Source organism: Cynocephalus volans, chromosome 10, assembly GCF_027409185.1.
Source record: "Cynocephalus volans isolate mCynVol1 chromosome 10, mCynVol1.pri, whole genome shotgun sequence".
Taxonomy (NCBI): Eukaryota; Metazoa; Chordata; class Mammalia; order Dermoptera; family Cynocephalidae; genus Cynocephalus; species Cynocephalus volans.
The window spans coordinates 59,482,827-59,502,392 of NC_084469.1; the positions used below are offsets into that span (position 1 = coordinate 59,482,827).

General features: G+C 53.3%; 2 protein-coding genes across 3 annotated transcripts; one reads left to right on the top strand and one right to left on the bottom strand.

The window, feature by feature from the left end:
• Positions 1–1,016: 1,016 nt before the first annotated feature.
• On the top strand, positions 1,017–5,822 carry ZNF526 (zinc finger protein 526). 2 transcript variants are annotated; one of them, XM_063111921.1, is made up of 3 exons: positions 1,017–1,210; positions 2,964–3,064; positions 3,156–5,822. In XM_063111921.1, the coding sequence occupies exon 3, from the start codon at positions 3,173–3,175 to the stop codon at positions 5,198–5,200; it is 2,028 nt and encodes a 675-aa protein (XP_062967991.1). In that variant the 5' UTR covers positions 1,017–1,210; positions 2,964–3,064; positions 3,156–3,172; the 3' UTR covers positions 5,201–5,822. The 2 variants fall into 2 exon arrangements, with proteins under 2 accessions (XP_062967991.1, XP_062967992.1); XM_063111922.1 differs by lacking the exon at positions 2,964–3,064.
• Positions 5,823–8,081: 2,259 nt separating this feature from the next.
• Positions 8,082–18,037, bottom strand: GSK3A (glycogen synthase kinase 3 alpha). Its single transcript, XM_063110400.1, has 11 exons — positions 17,589–18,037; positions 15,674–15,861; positions 13,949–14,032; positions 13,666–13,776; positions 11,858–11,988; positions 11,657–11,763; positions 10,582–10,679; positions 10,406–10,501; positions 9,789–9,975; positions 9,335–9,427; positions 8,082–8,758 (listed from the first exon to the last, which is right to left on the bottom strand). Exons 1-11 carry the CDS (start codon positions 17,869–17,871, stop codon positions 8,685–8,687), a joined length of 1,452 nt encoding a protein of 483 aa, XP_062966470.1. The 5' UTR covers positions 17,872–18,037; the 3' UTR covers positions 8,082–8,684.
• Positions 18,038–19,566: the final 1,529 nt, after the last annotated feature.

A 19,566-nucleotide genomic window follows, 5' to 3' on the forward strand; every position in this document is an offset into this window, starting at 1 on the left:
GCAATAGACCCCTCCTTTCCTACTGTGCACCTCCAGATGGTGTCCATCATGACCCCCACATCACAGTCAGAAAACCCCCACCCAAGGTCAGAGCGGCCCCTCTATAACCTTCCAATCTCTGCCCTCCAGGGTCACGGAGCCACCCAGATACCCCCTCCCTAAACTGCAACAATGGGGAGTAAGCATTGAGGCTGCAGGTGCCTGAGACAGGTCCTCTTCCCAGACCGGTTCTCATCCCCGGAATTGTCTCTCCTTGGGAGGTGGGAGACCTGGGTTCTGCTTGGCATTGGCTCAGTACTGGCTCTGCTTGGGCTGCAGCAGTGACCTCGGAAGAATCCCTTCCCATCTCTGGGCTCACTCCCCAACCTGTGAAAGAGATGGATGGCAATGGTCGCCTACGGAACCATAGTCCTGGGCCAGACACACAGTGGGTGCCCAATAAGTGACTATCATCAAATCAAACGAAGCGTGTGGGGAGGTAAGGGAAAGCAATTTTACAAATTGGGAAGGATTATGTCCACATTAGACGGGTTATAGTTGGCACCCACGGTGTATCAGGCCCTGTGCTGAGTGCTTTTACATGTGTATCATCTAATCTCATCAGCCTTCGAGGTGGATGACTCAAGCCCACTTTACATGTGAGTAAAGCTGAGGCCCAGAACCGGTAAGTATCCCATCTGTGTCTGACTCCAAAGCTCTCAGAGATGCTCATTTTCAACTGTGAAATGACACCTTTGTCAAAGTCTCCCTCCGCCCAGTCCACTCCATGGACCCTCGCTCTCCACGGATGCCCACTTCACTGAACTTTCAGACAGAAAAGGAGGGGGCCTTGAGAAGTGCGCAGGCGCTTTCTCCTCGCCCCAGCCCCGCCCACAGGGCAGAGATGGGTGCGTGGAAAACTTGCGGGGCCCCGCCTGAGCGGCAACACGCAGGCGCAAGGGCGCGTGCCCTACGCTACCGGCTCTGATTGGCCGCCATGAGTAAGGGCACCGCCCAATGGGAGGTGTGGATAGTGAGGGGTCCCACACGCCTGGAGCCGAGGGTCTGTGTCAAGAGCGGCAGGGGCTGCAGCAGGCAAGAGAGGCGGGTGAGGGCGCCGCGGAGCGGGCCGGGGAAGAGTGCTTGGCGTACGGAGGCGGCGGAGGGAGAATGAAGGGAACACCGCGAGTCGAAGAACCTTGGGGCCCGCGCTAGGGCGGGAGCGGCGCGGGTAGGCAGAAGAGTACTCCTTCCTGTGTGCCCTGGAGCGTTGGTTGAGGGTCTGCGGTGTGCAGCGCCCTGTGCTTGACCTCGCTCCCCCACCCCCACCCCCTTCAGGAACGCTCAGTCTGCAGATGAGTCTGGTAGGAGGAAAGGGCTGTGTAGCGGGAAAGTTGAACTTGCAGGCCCTAGTGGGTTCTTTCCTGGAGGGACTTATTGATGTACGCTGTCAAAAGCCCCTATTTCTCCTCCTAGTTGTTCACAATCCAAGATAGGGGAAGGGAATGCAGATGAGGAAAGTGCAGACTTCAGGTCTCCTGGCCCACCTTCTAGAGAGACATTTTTCAGATGCCTACTTAGTGCATGCAATCCTTGCAGCCGGCACTGGACCTTCCCCTAGGGGAGATCTGTTTTCAATGGGGCTGTAAACAAGGAAAAATGGAAATCTGGTAGACTACTTCCAAGAAGATCCTTTATGGAATGACTATTGTGTGCAAGGCGTTGGAATATTAGATAAGGAAGTTTAGCTACTGGACTTGTAGTAAATCATTTACTCAAGGAGCATTTATTAGGCACCAACTGAAAGCGAGGCCCTGTGTTGGGCTGTGTATTGTGTGAATTCACGGTCTAATGGGACGGCTGGTCTGGTAAAAGTGGGATGTGCACAGGGACGGTTAAACTCCCAGGGCCTCACTTCCCGGAGGGAGCATTACTCATTCACTAAATTTCTACTGAGTGCCTACTGTGTGCTAGGCATTGTTTTTGGCATTGGAAATACCTAAGTGATGAACAGGCTAAAATCTCTGCCCTCTGGGAGCTTAATGTTTACAACTTTTACATGCAAGGCTATGAGCTAAATTCCGCCTGCCCTCTGGCACTAACAGATGAGGTGAAGAAGAGATAAAGAAAGTGGAGATTGGATTCAGATTAGTTTCTGAAAGAAGAAGGATTGGATTCAGAAGATTAGTTTCTGGGCATGGGAGGTGGCAGTCATTTGTTGAATGGACTCAGCTGCTGCTTTGTGAAGAGGTGTGGGTTGAGTTGAACCCACACAAGTAGAAGGGGAGATACTGCACATAGAGGGAAGTTTGAAAGCTAAAATTCCTGTCCCTAGTTACTGGTTTTGCTGGTGACTAGGGCTCCCACAATGAAACAGACTTCCCCTGCCTGCAAGCTCTCAGTCCAGTGAAGAACACAGAGATGTCATCCCAAGCTCAATATATTTGCTATAATAGAGGTGGCACAGGATACAATAGGAACATGAAGAGGTGGGAGTGGCCAACATCCTGAGGATGTGGAGATATTGTCATAGAAGGCTTCACAAAGGAGATGCTGGGTAGGAATTTGCTAGGCAAGAAGAAGAGAGAACTTTCTTTGGCAGAGGGAATAGCAGCATCAAAGACTTAAGGTCCAGAAACAGCCTTTCTATAGCTAACCTTTATCAGGTGCCAAAGATTTTGTCGTCAGTACTACTTTTAACCCCATTTTACAGGTAAGAAAACAAAAAGGGAGAAAGTAAGTGGTAGGTCTCAGATTCAAGCTGAGGGCAGTCTGGTTACAGAGTCTGTGCTCCTAAACTCTTTGCTGTATTTCTGTGTATGTGTAAGAGAAGGAGGAAAAATGTTGCACAAAAAGGAAACCACACAGGCAAAGGCTGGGAGGCCCAAAAAGACATGCCATGTTCTCAGAAAGGGTGTGACTGGCCCTCTGGGAGGAGGGCAGCATCAGAGATCAGACTGAAGAGTGCTGTCTGTCTCTTGCAGATGCTTCACTGCCATGGGGCATGGGTAGGCTTCAGAGACACGGGATCATCGAAAACTGAAGCATAAACATTGGATTAAGTCTTGTTGATTGATAGAGGCTGGTGAGTACTGGATGGACGACGGAACTCCTGAGACATCCTCCCTTCCCTTGGGTTCCTGGTATCTTACTGGCTCCTGTCCTTTTTTCTCCAGGAACTGCCTTCCCCATAATGGCAGAGATGGTGGCTAAGGTGGCAGCTGAGGTTGCTGAGATGCCAACACAGATGTCACCGGAGGCAATGGAGATGTCAACACCATTGTTAGGGGAGATGACAGAGATGTCAACAGAGGTGACTGAGATGACAACTGGGGAGGCCCTTGCCTCATCCCTCTTCTTCCAGCACCACCAGTTCATGTGCTCTGAGTGTGGCAGCCTCTACAACACACTGGAGGAAGTCCTCTCACACCAGGAGCAGCACATGCCCACTATCTCAGAGGAGGAGGCACTGACCTCCCAGGATGCTGGCTTGGAGCCAGACCTGGTGCCAGGCACTGAAGAGGGGCCTTTCCAGTGTGGTGAATGCAGCCAGCTCATCCTCTCCCCAGGTGAGCTCCTGGTCCACCAGGACACCCACCTTCGGGAGTCTGCAAGCCAGATCCAGTACCAGTGTGGAGACTGCCAGCAGCTGTTCCCTTCACCTGAGCTGTGGGTGGCTCATCGCAAGGCCCAGCACCTTTCTGCTACAGTTGAGCCACCAGTGCCACCTCCTTTACCTCTCCCAACACCACCGCCCCCACCCCCTCCACCACCCGAAGTCAAGATGGAGCCCTATGAGTGTCCTGAGTGTTCCACCCTCTGTGCCACCCCTGAAGAGTTCTTGGAGCATCAGGGCACCCACTTTGACTCCCTAGAGAAAGAAGATCGTAATGGGCTAGAGGAGGAGGAAGAAGATGAGGAGGATGAAGAAGATGACGATAAAGAGACAGAGAATGAGGAAGAGGTGGCAGCAGAGGCCGGTGATGATGCTATGGGAAGTGACAAGTCCACAGCTGGCCAAGCCCGGGGCTGTGGAGATTGTCCCCAAAACAAGACCTCAGCAGGAGCACGCCGGCAACACCGGCGGGCATCTCACAGCCCAGCATCAGCAGCCCACCCCTTCCACTGTAGCCAGTGTCAGCGCAGCTTCAGCTCAGCAAACCGGCTGCTGGCTCATGGGCGGGCCCACATAGGGGGCACACATGAGTGTACGACCTGCTCTAAGGTCTTCAAGAAAGCAGCCTCGCTAGAGCAGCACCTGCGGCTGCACCGTGGCGAAGCCCGCTACCTCTGTGTAGACTGTGGCCGTGGCTTTGGCACAGAACTCACATTGGTGGCCCACCGGCGAGCCCACACTGCCAACCCATTGCATCGCTGTCGCTGTGGCAAGACATTCAGCAACATGACCAAGTTCCTCTACCACCGGCGCACTCATGCTGGCAAAAGCGGGGTGCCCCCCGTGGCAGCAATAGCCTCCCCAACTCCAGTTGAACCCAGCCCTCCACCACCGCCTCCTGCCCCACCTGCCCAGTTGCCCTGCCCACAGTGCTCCAAGTCCTTTGCCTCAGCTTCCCGGCTCTCCCGGCACCGTCGTGCAGTCCACGGGCCCCCTGAGCGGCGGCACCGCTGCGGGATTTGCGGCAAGGGCTTCAAGAAGCTGGTGCATGTGCGCAACCACCTGCGGACACACACAGGTGAGAGGCCCTTCCAGTGCCACTCATGTGGCAAGACCTTTGCTTCTTTGGCCAACCTCAGCCGCCACCAGCTGACCCACACAGGTGTGCGTCCCTACCAATGCCTGGACTGTGGCAAGCGCTTCACACAGAGCTCCAACCTGCAGCAGCACCGGCGACTGCACCTGCGGCCGGTCGCCTTCGCCCGCGCCCCCCGCCTCCCCATCACAGGTCTCTACAACAAGAGCCCCTACTACTGTGGGACCTGCGGCCGCTGGTTCCGTGCCATGGCAGGCCTGCGACTGCATCAACGGGTCCATGCCCGAGCCCGGACTATCACACTGCAGCCTCCCAGATCACCACCTCCTGCCCCGCCCCCACCCCCTGAGCCTCAGCAGACTATCATGTGCACAGAGCTGGGGGAGACCATTGCCATCATTGAGACGTCCCAGCCACTGGCGCTTGAGGACACACTGCAGCTATGCCAGGCTGCACTGGGGGCCAGTGAAGCGAACGGGCTGTTGCAGTTAGACACGGCCTTTGTGTGACACAGCTGAAGAGCAACAGTAAAAGGGTTTGGTTGCACAGCGAGTGTGGGTACCTCTGAGGAGAAAGAGGACCACTCCTCTGGCAAGCTGATCTGGCCCCCACTGTGTGCCAGCATCTGCCTGACCTCTTTTATCCACTGACTGCTCAGAACAGCCCTGCCAGGTTTCTCTTGCCACCTTTCTCTGCCTGAGGGGAAACTGAAGCTCTGAGATGCCATGTGATCTGTCCCAGGTTACCCCACTGCATTGCAAAGGGCATTGCCAAGACTTTTTCACTGCATCGCCCTGGTGCTCAGCACCATCAGGTAACCTTTACTGAATACCAACAGTGTGCCTGGTCTGTGTAGGGCACTCTCATATACCTCTTCAGATCCTCTGTTTGTCCCTTCAACCCTAGCCTTCCGTGGACTTTGGGGACCCAGGACTTGGCTCTGCCTGGTGGAGAAAGGCACCTGACTTCTCTGGGCTTCCTTCATCTCGGTTTTGACAATGTGGAAGGAAATCTGTAGTAACCCACATACTCAGTTCCAGACTGGGTGATGCTGGAGACCCAGAAATGAGTCAGACATGGCTCTGCCCTCAGGAGGCATGCATGGTCTGGTAGGAGGAACACACACAAGTACAGATGGCTTGTTCTCTGAGTGTGTCTCCTTGATTCATTCAGCCTCTGTGTCCTAAGGCCTTCCTCCCGCCTACTAGGTGATGCTGGGGGCCAGAGACAGTCAGGTCTAAGGATTCTCAGGGCTGTGATGGGGATGTGCAAGGGATCCCAGAGCAGGGAACAAACCTCTGTAGTGAGAGATCAGGAGTCAAGAGACTTCCTAGAGGAGGTAGTCCCTGAAGAAAAAGTAGGAATCTGCTTGTGGAAAAGGAAAAGAACATTCCAGGCAGACAGCACTGCAAGAGGAGGGTGAGTTCTTGGTAGGTTTGGAGACCGTCTAATTATTCACAACTACAATATCAGTGAACATTTGCCTAGCTGTGGCAGGCACTGCACTTGGCACTTTGCTAAGTATGCTGTGTAAGCCTGCTATGATCCCGACAGACTTGTGAGGTAGATCTCAATATTATCCCTGTTACACACATGAAAAAACTGAGGACAGAGACATGCCCAAGGTCTCGCAGCTAGGCAGAGGCATTGTGAGATATGAACCCAGGTGGTCCCTTGAGCCCACGTTTGTAACCAGTACTGTTCTGAGTGATTAAGACCTGAAACTTGTGCAAGGGCTGGAGAGTCAGAGGATTCATTCTAACTGGAGGAAAAGTAAGTGAGTCTACAGAGCAGTTGGGATTTGAGGGGGTCGTGAAAGATCAAGGGTCTTGGGAGAAGGGGATCCCCAACTTTTTCAAGAGTTACTTTGGATAACAGTTTTTAGCTCCCTAAGTAGATGCAGATGATTATTGGCAGTTCAATGGGGCAGGCTTTTCCTAAGCCTCTGCAGACCGGGGTGCTTGGGTAGGTGAAACAAAATGCAGCTGGTGATGGGAATTGTCCAGAGGGAGGCCTAGACCTTGGAATGCCTTGAAAACTGGGCTGTGTAGTTCAGGACAGCGCAGGGGGTGGGGTGGGGTGGTCATAACTCTTAGGTCTCCCTGGGGTCAGAGTGGGGTGAGTGGGAGGCTGGAGATGGTCCCAGGGGAGAGAACAGGGTCAGAGCTGGGCAGGGGCCATGGGAGTGGGAGGAGAATGAGGGATACCCTCAGTGATCTCGTGGTTGACCAGATGTGAGCAATGGGGAGGAAGGGATCCCCAAGAGCCCAAGCTTGGTCTGCCCTTTGCCCGGACCAGCCACCCTCCCACTTGTCCAGTGTACTTGCTCTATGTATTCATTTTACAAACAAGGTGGTTTGTAAAGATTATGTTAAGCAAGGGAGGGACAAGGTCTGTCTTGGGCAATATAAAGATGCCCCTGTGAGTGGTATAAGCAGATTGGAGAGCCTAGACACCACAGTAACAGTTTCTGCACTCCCTCTGGGACCTGTTCAAAACCCCTCTCTTTTTGTTCACAAGTGGAATCCAGCAGAGGACATGTCATTGCTCCTCTCCAGGCTCCCTTCCACTTCTGGGGCCTCCTGCCCACGCTTACTGCTTGGCACCACATGGAGGAAATACCATTTCCATCTGGCACCAGTACATTTTAAAAGTGAGGGGGAAAGGGCTGAGCCCGTGGCGCACTTGGTAGAATGCTGCGCTGGCAGCGCGACGACGCTCCCACCACGGGTTCGGATCCTATATAGGACTGACCGGTGCACTCACTGGCTGAGTGCCGGTCACGAAAAAAAAAAAAAAGTGAGGGGGAAAGCCAAGCTCTTTGCCCCAACACCCCTAGAAGGTGGACAAGGTAGGTGCCTTGTTTAAGACAAGGAAATGAAGGCGTTTGGATCTGCTAGGGTTCTTCCCCTGGTCACGCCCACCCAACTTGAGAGTCTACAAGCAGGCCAAGTTTTGTCCTGAGTAACCCCTCACCTAGTGTCCCCACCAGACCCTGAAGTATCAGGCAGCTCCAGCTGAGACAGATAGCCCTTTGTTCAAATCTTGACACCACCCCTTAAGCTCTGTGGCCTTGACCACTCTGATCCCCAATTTTCTCACCAGTCTCTAGGGATGCTAATCCTTCCCCCTCTGAGCAGTAGATGATTTCTGCTGGGTCATGGGGTAGGCTCCTCCCAGGGCACTGCAGTGGAGAAGCCAGATGGAGCCACCATCCCCACAGGTGCAGAGGAGAAAGCTAAGGTGCAAGAAGGTTGGGCACATGAGTGAGGGCTAAGACTTGGGCCTCCCTACATTCCCTTGCCTTAGAGGCAGTACGCTCCTGTCCCGGAACAGCTCCCCAAGCACTCCCCCTCACCTCGGTGGAAATAGGCAGCCAAACAGGAGAGGTTTTCATGCCAATAATTTATTGAACGGAGGTCTGTACACAGGCAAACCTTACTGTGGAAACTAAGACGTCAGAGCTCTCCCCATTCCCCCGGCCCTCTAGGGTGGGGAAAGGAGGGAGACCTTGAGGGCAGAGGACAAGAGGGGAGATACAGCTGTAGGAGGGGAAGGGGCCAGGTTGGACAGTGCCAATCGACGTTTTCTTTAAGAAAAAAATTATAACAATCTATTTACACCCAGGGGGCAGAGAAAGGAAGAGGAGATGGGCTGGGCCGGTTCTATTTACAAGGGACACAAGAGGGGGGATGGGGGTTGCAGGAAGTGGAGGCCTGGGGGGAGGGGGGCCAAGGGGGTAGGAGATCCTCATCCCCCAACCCCCCCGTCCTTCCTTCTTTTCCCTCCCTACGACCAGTTAAGATCCTCTTAAAAAGCCCACCACAGGGGTGAGGCTGCTGAGGGAAGGACTGGAGGTGGGGACAGGGACTCATTTACCTCTGCTCTCTAGTCTAGGGGCCCAGCCAGGGCAGGGGCTTGATGAGCTATGGGCCCCCTTCCCAGCCCCACTTGGGGCTCCCAGATGGAGGTGGAAGGGAGTCGGTAGGGCCCTCAGGAAGAGTTAGTGAGGGTAGGTGCGGCATCGGGCGACTGCCAGTCTGAGCCAGTCTGAGCTTCAGTTAAAGCTGAAGTCGGGGGAGGGAAGGAGAAGACAATTAGACTTTCAGGCACACACCCTCACCCTCACCCAAGAATAGGAAAATTTGGTGTAAGATGCTACATTAAAAGTTGAAAGCTGTTGCTTCAGGTCCAGGGTTGCAAACTCAAATGCCAAGGGGTCAGGTTGATAATTGAGTGACTCACACCACGGAGCCAGGCTCCACATAAAAGATGCAGCTGGAACTCAGCTTCACCTGCCTACTGTCAGGAGGAAAGCAGGCCCACTGCTACCAAATCTGATTTTCCTCCCCAAGAGAAACAGGAAATCTGGATTTTTACAAAATAGCCTGATTTTTAAATGTAGGCAGCAAATTTAACTTTGTTCAGACCGAACATATTTTTGGGGGTTTTCCAGTCAGCATTTAAACACCAATGTAGGCAATAATGGTCATCATTCACATACTACAAAATATGCTTCCTATGCCATCAAAATGCCAACAACTAAAAATTATGTGCAGGAAACCCAGGGACTGTGAGAATGACCCCACACCTCCCAGTTTGAGAATGCTGCTTTAACCATCAGCAGATGACCCCCAACTTACCTTGTGAGGACGGGGTGAGGGTGGTAGTGCCCGCCGGGGACCTCAAGTGAGGAGGGATGAGAATGGCATTGAGAGATGGTTGGATGGAGAGTTCTAGAGACAGAAATTGACATGCCCAGTCAGCATGAGTGCAGGGCATATGGAGACCTGGTTAGGGTTACGATGGGGCACCAAATGGGGACCTGCTATTGGCAAGGCCAGTTGTTTGTGAATACTTGTAGCCACAGAACCCTTAAAATGAAAAACCAGAAAGAGCCTAACACAAGGCAGTTCACAGTAGAGTGCAACTGAAGCAGGTTTGCTTCTCCCTGAAGCTGGGGAGGATCCTCCGTGAGCCCCAGACCTGCCTTGTTACCACCTCCCCCAGCTGCCCACTCCCATTTTCAATACCAAGCTTGTCTCTACTATCTTTGGCTTCCCCTCCAGCTCCCCAGATCCCAGGTTGTACCCTCACCGCCAGGACTGAAATTGAAGAGTGGGGGAAGCGGGCGGTTGTTGGGGAGCTGGGTTCCGAGACATCGCAGTTCATCAAAGAAGCTGTGGGCGCAGGCCTCTAGTGGGGAGAGCCTCGAGGACGGTGTATACTCCAGCAGACTAGAGCAGAGTGCGATGGCCTCGGGCGGCGTTCGAGATTTGAACACCTGAGGGAGGGAGGTATAAGGGGTCATGAGGGTTAGAGATGCAACAGGCACTGGCGTCCTCCTGTATCTCACTGCCACAGTGCCCGGGCAGATACAACTGCCTGCCTCCCACAAACCCACCTTCCAAATGAGGAAACTGAGACACAACCACTGAGGGGAGGTCAGTTTGTATCAGGTAAGCAGCCAGCCCAGGTCCCATGTATGAGCCTCAGTTTCCCTGCCATAAAAACGGGAATCTTGAATTTACTTATAGCTCCTCAACTTTTAAAATTCCATAAACTCTGAAATCTGATAAAAGTTTTTGACCCACTTCCTGGATAACTTCATATCTGCCCAAGCCATGATTCTGAAGCCAGGTCCCAGACCAGTTGGCCTTCAAGGGAGACCCAACCCTCAGCTAAGCTGCCTGAGCCCCTAGCCCTGCCCCGACCTTTGTCCAGGGGTGAGCTTTAATCTGGGGAAACTTGAACTCCGTGTAGTTGGGGTTCATCTCTCGGATTTGTTCCCGGGTTGGTGTTCCCAGCACCTGTAGGGGGAGAGAGGCGTCTGAGAGAAGGGCTCCTATCCCTCAGCCCCGCCCCCTGGCCACCCTGGACCGGCCCTCACCTTGATGATCTCCACCAGCTGGTCCACCCCACTGTCCCCTGGGAAGATGGGCTGGCCGAGGAGGAGCTCAGCCAGTACACAGCCAGCTGACCACACATCTGAAGGGAAATGGGGGGCGGGAGAGAGCTAGGTGAGCAGGGCCACCAAGCCCATCTCACAAGCCCATTCCCCTCATGGCCATCCTCAGAGGTGTCAGGAGCCCAATTTTCTCAGCTCAGAGAGGAAGCAACTGGCCCAGGGGGATACACAGCTTAGGAAAACTGGAGCCTGACCTTGAACTTCCAGGTCTGCCCGACTTCACTGCACTCTGTAGTCTAGGTATGTTTCCAGCCCTCTCCCTCCACTCAACAACCCCAATGAGCCCTTTCTCTACCTCTACCCTTGGTAGACAGGCCAAACTAGGCCCAAACCTGCCAACAGGCACTTCTGTTCTTCGGGCCATGGGAAGGTAAAGCTTTAAATCCTGAACTGCCTTTCTCACTTCCTATCTATCCTGACAATAGGAAGAGCTGTAGCCTGGCAGTCTCACCCCTCCCTGGTCTGTACCTTGACCCCTATGGCACAAGTTCACACCTAAGGACCACACAGGTCCTTCACACTGCTAATGAATGTTCTCTTTCAAATCCTTTCATGCTCATTTCTTCATTTCAGCCTTCATTCATGACTATTATCCCCATCAACAAGAGAAGGACATAGAGCAGGCTGCACCCTCATGGTGGCAAAGCCTCACCTCCCAGTTCCCCCAGTGTCACCACTAGCCCCTCCCTCCCACTGAGAACAGAGGGCTGACTGGGAGGTTCCAGAGCTGGTATGGACTCTGGAGTCAGGTCAGCTTTCAAATCCCAGCCCTGCCCAGTCCCAGTAGTGCAACTGCAAGCAGGTGGCCTCATGGCTGTAAGCCTTAAGATTGCTCATCTGTAAAATGAGCATTCAGCAGCATCAGCCTCCTAAGTTTGTGAGGACTGGGTAAAAGAACAGATATTAAGCTTTTATCACCAAGCCTGGCATAAAGCACATAGAACTCAAATACTGCCAAGACTGTCATTCGCCACCCTTTCCCTCCCATAACTCTGACCGATGGACGAGGTGTAATCAGTGGCTCCGAAGATGAGCTCAGGGGCCCGGTAGTAGCGAGAACAGATATAGGAGACGTTGGGCTCCCCCCGGACCAACTGCTTTGCACTGTGGGAAGAGATGTGCAGGGGTAAACACAGGGCAAGGGTTAGGGTCCCCCATCACCCCTTCAGCCACCTAGCATGTCCCAGGTCAGTCCCACCTGCCAAAATCGCAGAGCTTGAGGACAGCAGTGTCAGGGTCCACCAGCAGGTTCTGGGGCTTGATGTCACGGTGACACACACCCTGGGAGTGGATGTAGGCCAAGCTCCGGAAGAGCTGGTACATGTACACCTGGCAGGCAGGGGAGAGCAGAACTTCAGCCCAGCTCTTCCCACATGGCACACCACTGTTCACTGTCTTGGCCTAAGCAGCCCTTCCAGACCCACTATCTCTGCTGCCCCTTTGAGATCTCAGGGAACTCCCTGTTTTAAACCCTTGGTTCTTAAACTTTAGCGTGCACCACAATCACCTGGACAATTGTTAAAATAGAGACTGCTGGGCCCCACTCCCAGAGTTTCTGATTCACTGAGTTCAGGATGGGCATTTACAACAAGCCCTTCAGCGCTGATGCTCATCCTGGACCACACTTTGATAACTATTGCCTTAATCACACCCCTTGGCAGAAGCCTAATGAGACAGATACATCGGAAGACCTTGTCATAAAGCAGGCTGGGAAGCCAGGCACTCAGCTTCCCCCTCACCAAAAACCACTAGGTCTAGAAAAGACTCAGCCTCCTTAATCCAACATCAAAACCACCCACGAGCCAGCCCCTCCTCCAGCTTGATTTTCCTGCCACTCTCCCTCCCACTGATTAGAATGTAAGTGCCAAGAGAGCAAAGTTCTCTGAGTTGATCACTGCTGCATCCCCCTGGGCCTATACCAGTGCCTGGCCTGTAACAACTGATCCATTTCTACACCACACACAGGGCTGCTTCCTGGGTCCCCTTCTTCCTTGTTCCCATTCCTCCCCGCCACAGAAGTCACTTCCTTACCCTGCACCTGGTCTCCTCCCAGAAGGACCACCTCCTCCTTCCTTGATCCTCCTTGCCCCCAAACCAGGCTGGGCCAGGGGCTTCCTCTGTTTCCAGAACTCACTGTGCTCCCTCTCATATGGCAGCATCTAGCTATTTCTATAGTTTTCCAATGACAATGCCTGTCTACCCTACCAAACTGAGAGCTCTTCAAGGGCAAGTCCTGGGTCTCCGTCAGCTGTGCCTCTGGAATTGCTCAGCACTGGGCCCAGTACACAGGCAGCCACAGGACACTCACCAAATCAGAGAACTCTCCTTCTAGGAGGTGAAGTCCAACAGCATCAACCACTGATAGAGCCCATGTCAGCTCACCTAGGTGGTGCTTAAAGTCAGCAGGAAGAGCAGCTGGGCTCAAGCAATCTCCAGCAAATGAACCCACCCATCTCTTCCCAATGCTCCAGCCCCTGTTCTCCATATCACTCCTGGGCTTCAATTATTCATTCAAACACCCAGAGCACCGTGCCAGGCACTGGGGATTGAGCCTGCACAGACAATGGATGAAGATGCATTCCTGACTCTGTGGACACTAACCTTCCTCCAACCCTAATTCCTTCCCACCTACTCCCCCCACCAAGGCTCCAAAGGCCTGTACTCTAACCTCAGCAGCTCTCCCTCTGCATTCTTGGTCCCCACCATCCCCTTTTCCTGAGCCAACCCCAACACCAGTGGTGTCACCAGGCTCCTAGAGTGAACCTGAACAGGTACCTTGCAGCTCCTGAGCCCCCAGTCAGGCTGCCTTCCAGATTCAGTCAAGCCTCACCTTGGCCCTCCCCTGTGTTTGGCAAGCTTCATCTCCAGGGGTTGTGGGAGCAAGAGCAGGGAACACAGGGCCTCCAGAGACCAAACTTGGAGGATGAAGGGACCCACAAAAGGCAGGAGATTTCAGAGCCCCTGCCTTTGTGGGCCTGGGCCCCAGCAGCCTGCATGCCTGCCTACCTTGACATAGATGATAGGTATGGTCAACTTGGCCTTGGTGAAATGACGGGCCACCCGGTATACTGTCTCGGGCACATATTCCAGCACCAGATTTAGGTAAAGCTCGTCTTTCTGCAAAGAGCAAAGTAGAGGTGTGAAGCATTGTGAGAAAAGAGGTAGGGGGGAGGGAAGATGCGTAAGGAAGAGAGGGGGAAGGACTGGCACTCATGCGAAAAGCAGGCAGGAAAATACCTGGGTATAGTCAAAGTGGAGTGCCCCTCTCCCTCACGCCCCCATGTCTCACCTTCTCCCCACTGGAGTAGAAAAAGTATCTCAGCCTCACAATATTGCAGTGGTCCAGCTTACGCATAATCTGTAGCTCTCGGTTCTTGAGGCCAAAGGAAGAGAGTCTCAGAATACAACCAACTCTCTGCCTCCCCTCCCTAGCACCCCTCACCACAGCCCTACTCCCCCATTCCTACCTGTGGAGCCAGGCAGGTACTCCCTGTGTCCCAGTTTCAAGTCCCCTCTGAGGCATCCCCTAATTCCCCCCCCCATCCCATTCCTCTCACACAAAGCTGGAGGCCTGTGAGCTAAACCCAGACCACAAATGTTTTCTTCAGCCCACTTTAAAAAAAATTTTCAATTTATTGCTGGCATTTAAAAATCAAATGATGGGCTGGCTGGTTAGCTCAGTCAGTTAGAGCACAGCCTTATAACATCAAGATCATGGGTTCAGATATCCATACCAGCTAGCTGCCAAAAAAATACAGCTATCAAATGGCTTCACACATAAATCCAGTTTTCAGCTTCTCTTGAAAAATCAGATGAAATGGCCATATGAGGCTCATCACCATAGGTGGCACAAGCAACAGTAGACAAGTAGTGGCTATCCAGTTCACTCTGGTCCCCACCACTCTCTACTGCTTCCCCTGGAGGCATGTGGGTTCTTGAACTCCAGCTTGGATGGTAGGTCCCAGACTCCAGGCTTCCAACCCTCATCTTCCAATCCAGGCCTCAGCCTCTTCCTAGAGGCCCAGTCTCAGCATTCTCCCCCATTCTCTATTCCCCCCAGGGCTTTAGAACTCCCTGCTTCCAGATCCCTCTCACTTCTGGAACTCAACTCTAATCAAATTTTGGGGGTTTTTTTGTTGTTTTTTTTTTAAAGATGACCGGTAAAGGGATCTTAACCCTTGACTTGGTGTTGTCAGCACCATGCTCACCCAGTGAGCTAACCGGCCATCCCTATATGGGATCTGAACCTCTGGCCTTGGTGTTATTAGCACCACACTCTCCCGAGTGAGCCACAGGCCAGCCCTCAACTCTAATCAAATTCTGACTGACACCTGGAGCTCCTGCCACCCAAGAGTTCTCACTGCCAAGACCCAGGCCATGGCCTGATTCCCTTCCAGCCTAGACTCAGTTTTCCTACATCCAGACTAGACTAGGTTCCAAATGCCAGTCTTTGAAACACCAATTATCCCTTGACTTCCATCTCCATCTAGTTCCCTGGGCCTCGACTTCCATCTCCATCTAGTTCCCTGGGCCTCGACTTCCATCTCCATCTAGCTCCCTGAGCTGGATTCCATCCTGCACTGGCCAAACCCCTGAGGAAGACCGTGACCAAGAAGTGTGACCAAGTGGTTGGTTTAGGTGGAGAGCTTGGGAATCAGGCCAGATTCTAGTCTTAACTTACTTCAGGACCTCTAGACAATTCTCTTATCTGAGTTTAAGTTTCTGCTTACTTAGTACAACAATAACGATAGCATCTACCCTCAGAGAATCTTTATTACATAAATTAAACAAGAACCTGCCTATATAGCATTTGCACTAAGTAAATGCCCAATTAATGTCACCTCTAGGCTCTCCTGGAATCCCATCTTCCACACAACTCATTCCTTTCTCTCCCCCTTTCTCCTCTGGCCCATGCTCAGATCCCCTCTGAAACCACAGGCTCAGCTCTCCTGCTGGGGCTCTCTCACCAGTCATGCCCAGTCCCCAAACCTCATTCCCATTCCCCCTAAGCTACCTTGAACCTCTTATCCTGGAGAACCTTCTTGATGGCCACCAGTTCTCTGGTCTCTGCCAGCCGTGCCTGGTACACGACCCCAAATGAGCCATTGCCAATCACTTTGATGTCTGTGTAAGCCACCTCTTGGGAGCGCTCTGGGCCTTGGCCTAGGGTGGCTACCACTGTAGTCACCTTTCCACTGTCACCTGGGGAACAAAAGGGACACACGATCAACTTACCTTTCCTCTCTGACCACCACCCTAACCTGGGGTTGTAAGAGGGAGGGAGGGAAATCTCTGCATGAAACTCACTGGTGGGCCACTTTGTCCCTTCCCCCTCTTTGAGGGAAGGTGACTGCTAGAGACTTCCCAGTGACCTTTCCCTTCTTTCCTTCAGGGAACCCTAAATCCTGTCTCCTGTCATATGAAAGGATATTGACACCTAAACTACTTTGCTGTTCAAGAGTTAGCCAAATCCTAATTTCTACTTCCAGGAAGCAGCAACTCACTCACTGGTTCCTCTTGGTTCTGGGAAACATCAGCACCCCCAGATGTTGAATCTGTCCACTCTGGGCCCACTACCCTCTGGCCCCTCCTATTTAGGGAAAGCTTAACCTAACTTCTCCTGCTTAAGGAAGCAGTAACCGTGAGGTATTCCTACTTTAGGAAAACGTTAACTATTCTCATAGCCTGGAGAACAGTGACCTCTAAGTCCTCCCTGATGGAGCTAATAACTTCACCACTGATTCTTGGATGAATGTCCTCTTTTGGTATGAGTACTAGTGCCCTGACCCTCACTTTTTAGGGATAGTTACCCCTTACCCAGATGCTTTGGGGTTAGAAAAGGCACTGAACTGACCTCTTCACCTGTGTGGTCCAGAGCCCAAGACCTCTCCCTGTATGTGGGCGGTCCCTAATGGACAAGCACCAAATTGTGAGAATGGTGAACCTGATCTCTATTCCAGCCTCAGTCCTTTGAAGGAAAGCTATAATACCCAATTCCCATTCTCTGAATGGCAGCAAGCTTTGGCACCATTCATAAGGGATAGTGACCCCTTTTCTTTGGAGAATCGATGAACTCAATCCATTTTGAGGGTCCAATGACACCTTTTTTTGAAGGAAGATGACCCTACCTCGCTATTTTCTTTCAGAGCCGATAACGCCATACCCCAGAATATTTATTAAATAAGTATAACCTCAGATCCATATTCCATGGGGAACTGTGACCCACCTCTAACCCCCAATCCATTTTTATTAAAGGAAACCCACCAAGCCACGCTTTTTGAAAACAAGTATAGACTTCGTTTGAGGGGTATGCTGACTCCCAATCTGTCCTTACTTCTAAGAAGCAGCAACTATTAATTCCCACCGTTACGGGTACATCTCTACATATTTTGGGTAGGTAACGATGCCAGGCCTTGTGTTTTAAAAGGAAAGATGACCTGGGTACCAGGTTTGGATGGCCCTGGCCCTGTTCCTTCGGGACACAATAACCCCAAATCCCTGCTTCTAAGTGATATTCACTCCAAATTGCCATCCTCTGAAGGACAGCGAATGCAGATCCACTTTTGGGGAGTGGTGGTGATCTTATTCCTGTTCTCTAAGAAAAAAATAACCCTAGATCCCCACTTTCAAACGACTGTGACCTCTGATCCTGTTCTCTAATGGATGGCAAAGTCAGATTCCTCTTTTTAAGGCTCAAGGACCCAAGACCTTGGTACTGGAAATAGGGACTTGTGATCCCTGTTTCTTTAAATGTTAGTAATTCTGATGGTAACCACAAAACCCCTTTCTCTGGGAGAGAGTTCAGATCCCGGATTTGGGAGGAACAGTGACCTCAAGCTCCTATCTGGACATATGAAAGAACATGATCGACGTTTGAGGCGCTTCGTGAAACACGACCACTATCCCACACGGGCACCTCTAGTACTCACGGCCCAGCTTCACTCCCGGCGGCGGGAAGCTAGTGCCTGCGCCGGGGCCGCCGCTGCCTCCTCCGCCGCTGCCGCTGGGGCCACCCCCGGAACTCGAGGCCCCCACGCCCCCACCCATAGCCCCGACCGACGCCTTTCCGCCGCCAGTGCCGCCGGGACCAGAGGCCGAGCCCCCGGGGCCGCCTCCGCCGCCTCCGCCTCCGCCGCCTGGCTCAGCGAACGAGCTGGTCCGCGCCCGGCCCGAGCCCCCAGGGCCGCCTCCCGAAGGCCCGCCGCCGCTCATGGCGCCGAGCGCAGGCCCAGGCCGCGGGGCTCGGGCTTCCCGGGCTATCCCTGCCGCCGCCGCTGCCGCTGCCTCCCCCGGGCTCCGGCCTCTTCCAGGCCGCGCCGCTCGGGCTCCGGGCTCCGGCTCCGGCCCAGCGCCCGCCGTAGGGCACGCCGGGAGATGCAGTCCGCCCGCTGTCCCAGCCGCCGTCGCCGCCCTCGGTCTGCACAGAGCCGCCTGGCACGCCGGGAAATGGAGTTTGTAAAGGCCTCCGAGTAGACAGCAAGGATGACGGGTAGCGCTGCACGTTGGGAAATTGAGTCCGGGGTAATCCGTCAGCTGACTTAGCCGACGGCTGACTCTGAAGCACTGTGGGAAACTGAGTCAGAGCCGCACACTCACTCTGCTGCGACAACGGCGAGACCCTAGGTGCGTCTCAAAGACGTATTCGCAGCCCCTCCGTCCCTGAGCTGTGTAGGCCTGATGCACACCGGGAAACGGAGTCCAGCTGCTCACTTAAGTCTATCGGCTATGTATGTCTACCGGCTCCAGGATTCGGCAACCGTGAACCCGGATATCCCGGGCCGTGAGGCAAGCCGGGAAATGGAGTCGTCGCCACGCCCTCACCGCATTGCAGGTGTAAAGCGGTTTCCAAAACACGCTGGGAAATGGAGTCCCAGGAGGTCCCTAAGCCCCAAGTGGATACTCCACTTCCGGAGAGAGGCTAGGAAATGGAGGAGGTATCGCGCTGCTCCTCTCCGGAACGCTAGGCCGCAGTCCCTGCCGGGAAATGTAGTCGACACCAAGGCTTCAGTGGCATTTGCTCCAGCGAGACTTGGTGTCTTCTGGGAAATGGAGTTCAAAAAAGCTTCCCCATTCACTGAGGAGGCGGGATCTACCATGAGTCGAAGCACGCTGGGGAATAACGCAGACCCGATCCTGACCCTTTGTGAGGCCAGGCTGCAGAGGCTTGCTGGGAAGTGGAGTCCAATGGGTAGGGTACCGTCAGGGGAGTATGAACGAAAGGTTAAAGATGGCAGTTCCCTGAGGAGACTGAAGTGTGTTTCATCTCCTTCTTCGCCCCCAGGTCCTAAGAAGGAGCCAAAGTCAATTAGGGAGTTGTAGAAAATGGAGCCCACGCACCTTTAAGTTCCAGGTGATCACATGTCGGCCAGGAATAAACGCTCCCTTCCTCCACCCTCAAAGGATTTGGGAAACAAAGTTCCCGCCGGTTTCTTAGAACACTAGTCTTCGGATAGTCTAGCTTTCTCTAGCAATGTGTGTCGCAGCAGGAGGCTGAGCGGAGTGTTAAAGAGACGGAGACAGAATTTCCGTCTTGAACCCCCATTAACTTTTTTGCGTCCTCCCGCTTCCTAAATTACAGGATCCTGGAGGGCCCAAAACAAGGAAGGCTGCTGTAAGCAGCCTCAGGTTTTGTGCGTTTGGTGAGTCGCCCCACTTATCGATTAATACCCGGAAGGAGAGTAGTTCAGAGGGCGCCGGAAAACAGTTCGTGTGCGCGCGCGCGAGAAAAGGGTGTCTCACTCTCTCGGAAGTAGTTGGGACTAGAATGAAAACGCCCTCAGCCCCTCACGCCTTGTGGAGTGGTGGGAAATGGAATCTCTGGGCTTCACTTTAATCCGAGCCTGTGTTCACACTGTACTACCATTCCTGAAGCTTGACGGCAGTCCTGTCCACTCGGTCTGTTCCTGA